Raw genomic sequence first — 3489 nt, forward strand, 5'->3', positions numbered from 1 at the left:
GGTCAAACAGTAAACAATAGTCAACAACAATAGGTATGAGAAAGACTGGTCCCATTTATTATTAACCAATGGGTTACATATTTTTTTAAACTTAAACATGTGAATATTGTACAATTAAATACAATAAATACATAATAAAATAGAAAAAGCTGATACATCGCCTCAATAAATCCAGTACAAACAAAATATACTTTTAAAATCTAAAATAACTATCCAGGGTCACTTAAGTTATTTATGCTGAATTATGCTGGATAGAAATCTTGAGCAGACTACTGGATGGACTGCTACTATCGGAGCGCTAATGTTGGARGTTTTAGATGCAGGCCGATATAATCCGACATTCATTTTTTGGCTAATATCGAACCAATATCTGATATTGATATCAGATCGGGACACCCCTAGTTTATTTATTTTTAAATTTAATTTTAATAAAGGTAAAGGGGACGTGCCTATTTAAAGGTATGTGCTTGTGTGTGTTGGGGCTATTATGTATTTTCCAGGCATAGTTCAGTTCTATACCATAATCAAGAAACCTCAAGTTACCTTCAGTTGTTACTAAAAGTGGGTTAAAATTTTCTTTTTATCTTACAGAACTCTAGAGAACAGTTATTTAAATTAAAATAAGGTGAATTYGTTACAACTAACGCCGTCTTTCTTTGTGTGTTTTTCAGTGAAGAAAGCCAAGCTCCAGGGACCACCAGGTAAGAGATAATAGTACTTCAAAGAATATCTCCTGTATTTTTATCGCCTGTCATGAAAATGTTCCATATTTTAACACAGATATAAAGAAAATAGTTTAGCTGAAGAAATTTCCAAATTGCAAGGGCCTTGATTGTTTTTTTTTTTTTTTTTTTTTTTGTGTGCATTTTATTGTTGATGAATCAATGCATTTTAAAGGCGTCTGTTGAGTTTGTTTCATGTAATCATTGTTGGAACATGACATTTCCTCAAGTAAGCTAATTGATTAAATTCTGACAAGTCACTAAACACAGAGTTGATTTATGTAATCCCTTGTCCTTACATGGCAGGAGTGGACAAGTGAGCTTAGATTGCTTACTTCTAAGTCTAAATCCCCATGCTCTCCACCTAAGTAAATCCATCCAGTGTCCACACTCACACCTTATTGTAAGCTCTGTGACAATTCTGCCAAGAGTTGACAGAAAGTTGCATCATCTTTGGACGTGCTATGATATTTGATTCTCCTTTTACTGTAAATGTAATCATCCAGTAGGTCTCTGCACATGTTCAGCTACCCCTTTATTTATAAAAAAAAGTAGCTAACTTTGTTGGACTTTCAAATCATCCCTTTTTGTGTCCTCCTCCCTGCCTTAGGTGACACAGCATGTACCACTTGTCCCAGAGCAAACATTGGTAATCCAGTGAAGCTAGTAATCTCCCAGAAGTGAAATGTTATTGTGAGATGCATAATATTTTTTTTTCTGCTGCAGATGAAATAGTTTTAGGTAATTATTTCAGGTCTACAAATTCTTTTTAATAATTAACTTTCAGATGAGCATTTTCCAAGAGTTAGCTGGTAATGTGATGCAACATGCTAACCAGAAATTATCATGTAATGTATGTGAACAACGACTTTCAAACTAAGACTCAAYATAAATAACAGCAAGAACTAGATTAATATCTTTTGATTGCCTATTAGTGTAATGTAACCTCAATAACCTCAACCCAGCAACTATAAACCATCAACCAATGGTATCAGTGATCACTGAAGCTGTGACCACTGTTGGTGTTGAGGAAAGATCTTCTACTTTAAGGACACATTCAAAGGCAAGTTAATGTTTTCTATTCTGTGTGAATCTACATTTTTTTTTATCAAGCTTTTAGATTTGACTGCAGTTAAAGTGGATGATACGTGACATCCAAGAAGGATTTTCTAAGATCAAGACWTTTATAGGACTTGAGCACTGGATCTTTTGTTTATTTTTCTTGTCTTCCCCCTTTGTAAATTCTTCTTTTCTTTTTCATTGTTCATCATTTCCTGGTGATAAGCCCTGTTTGCTCTTCTTAGGGAGATGTGTGAAGAAGGCCTTACAGTTTACATAAGGTTGGTCTGTGATGGATGTTCATGGTGAGCCTTCACCACACCCGCAGTTGGACAGCTTTTTGACCTTATTTTGAAACTCTTACATGCAGGGGAGTTCCTGCAAAATATGAGTACATGTATAATCCARTGTGACCTTGGGTGGGTCAGGGCCCAGCTGTGTCGCTTTCCACTGAGTGCCAGAGGAAACCGGAGCTAGATAAAGACTGAAATGTTGGAATTACGCTGTTCCTGCCTACAAGTGTAGGTGATTGTTTTTCCTCTTTAGAGGCCATGATTTGTCCAACATAGAATAAAGAAAAAGAGAACTTCTTGTAAAGTAGTCCCAAAAGTTATGCCTTCCATTGCATGCAGCATTTATGAGTGGTTTGACTTGTAAATGTCAGCCTTCCAACTGACTACGTTTTTCTGACTAGTGTATTGAAAAACTCAACATCAATCAATAATAAATGAAGACAGCAGACTTTTGAGGACTCGGGGTGAGTGGGTGGTTTAACGACACAAGTAGTGAGTTCTGTCTCAGAACATCATCCTGCATTTCTCTTAATCTAATCCCTAAATGTGTATATGTGACTGGGCATACWTTTATATGCATACATAATGCCAACATACAGTACATGGTCAGCCTACCTTTGCAGAGTGAAACATTTGGTAAACATAAAATGTCTTAAATACTATTTAAAAAAGGTTTGTCATCATCACCATAGAAGCTGATAACACATTAAATGGATTTGGATATCTTTTCAGAGGTCTTACTTTTTTGAAAAGTTGCCTGCTATAAAACATATAAAAATTAAATTAAGTTAAAAAAAGAAAAAATGTTTTATAAACTCTGTTTTAAAGGGTTGAATAGTTAATTTGAATGTGAATATTTTGTTTCTTTTAATWTATTTTAACAACAGAAACCATTAGAGATTTGGAATTTCATTTGTGTCCTGACTGAGACAGGCAGCCGTTCAAAGCAGGACTAAAATACGTTACATACACACATAAAATACATCTGTACATGCTTGCATACATACAAATGATGTTTACATAATACAGAAACATAAAATATCTCTATTACTAATAAAAGCTAAAATAATTTACATCCAGGTGCTTGTTATTTTTAAAATGTCTAAAATTTGTTTTGATTTATTCACTGATAAGTTCCTTCAAATTCAACTACTTTTGGTTCTGATTACAAAAGTGTTGGACCACAAAATTATTTTCTCCCTAAGTCGGTTAAAGAGTTTGGTACAGTCAAAAGAAGGAAGTCGGGAACAAACTAAAGAGCCTCCTTTGCTTATTTTGGAGAGTGTAAGTTTCTACTGCAGATATGGTGTGGAGAAGGCCAAGAATAGCTTTGTAAATTGATATATACACTCACCGGCCACTTTATTAGGTACACCACGCTAGTAACGGGTTGGACCTCCTTTTGCCTTCAGAAC

The 3489-nt window shown here is 34.8% G+C and overlaps 1 protein-coding gene across 12 annotated transcripts in view; it reads left to right on the plus strand.

The window, feature by feature from the left end:
- Nucleotides 1–3489, plus strand: part of unc13bb (unc-13 homolog Bb (C. elegans)) — a 64761-nt gene that overhangs the window by 9410 nt on the left and 51862 nt on the right. For all 12 annotated transcript variants that reach the window (XM_014002486.1, XM_014002490.1, XM_014002488.1 and 9 more), the window contains exon 2: nucleotides 672–701. In XM_014002486.1, the coding sequence (XP_013857940.1) occupies nucleotides 672–701 (30 nt within the window). The remainder of the gene's footprint in view (nucleotides 1–671; nucleotides 702–3489) is intronic.

This window comes from Austrofundulus limnaeus, unplaced genomic scaffold (genome assembly GCF_001266775.1).
Source record: "Austrofundulus limnaeus strain Quisiro unplaced genomic scaffold, Austrofundulus_limnaeus-1.0 Scaffold13, whole genome shotgun sequence".
Lineage (NCBI taxonomy): Eukaryota > Metazoa > Chordata > Actinopteri > Cyprinodontiformes > Rivulidae > Austrofundulus > Austrofundulus limnaeus.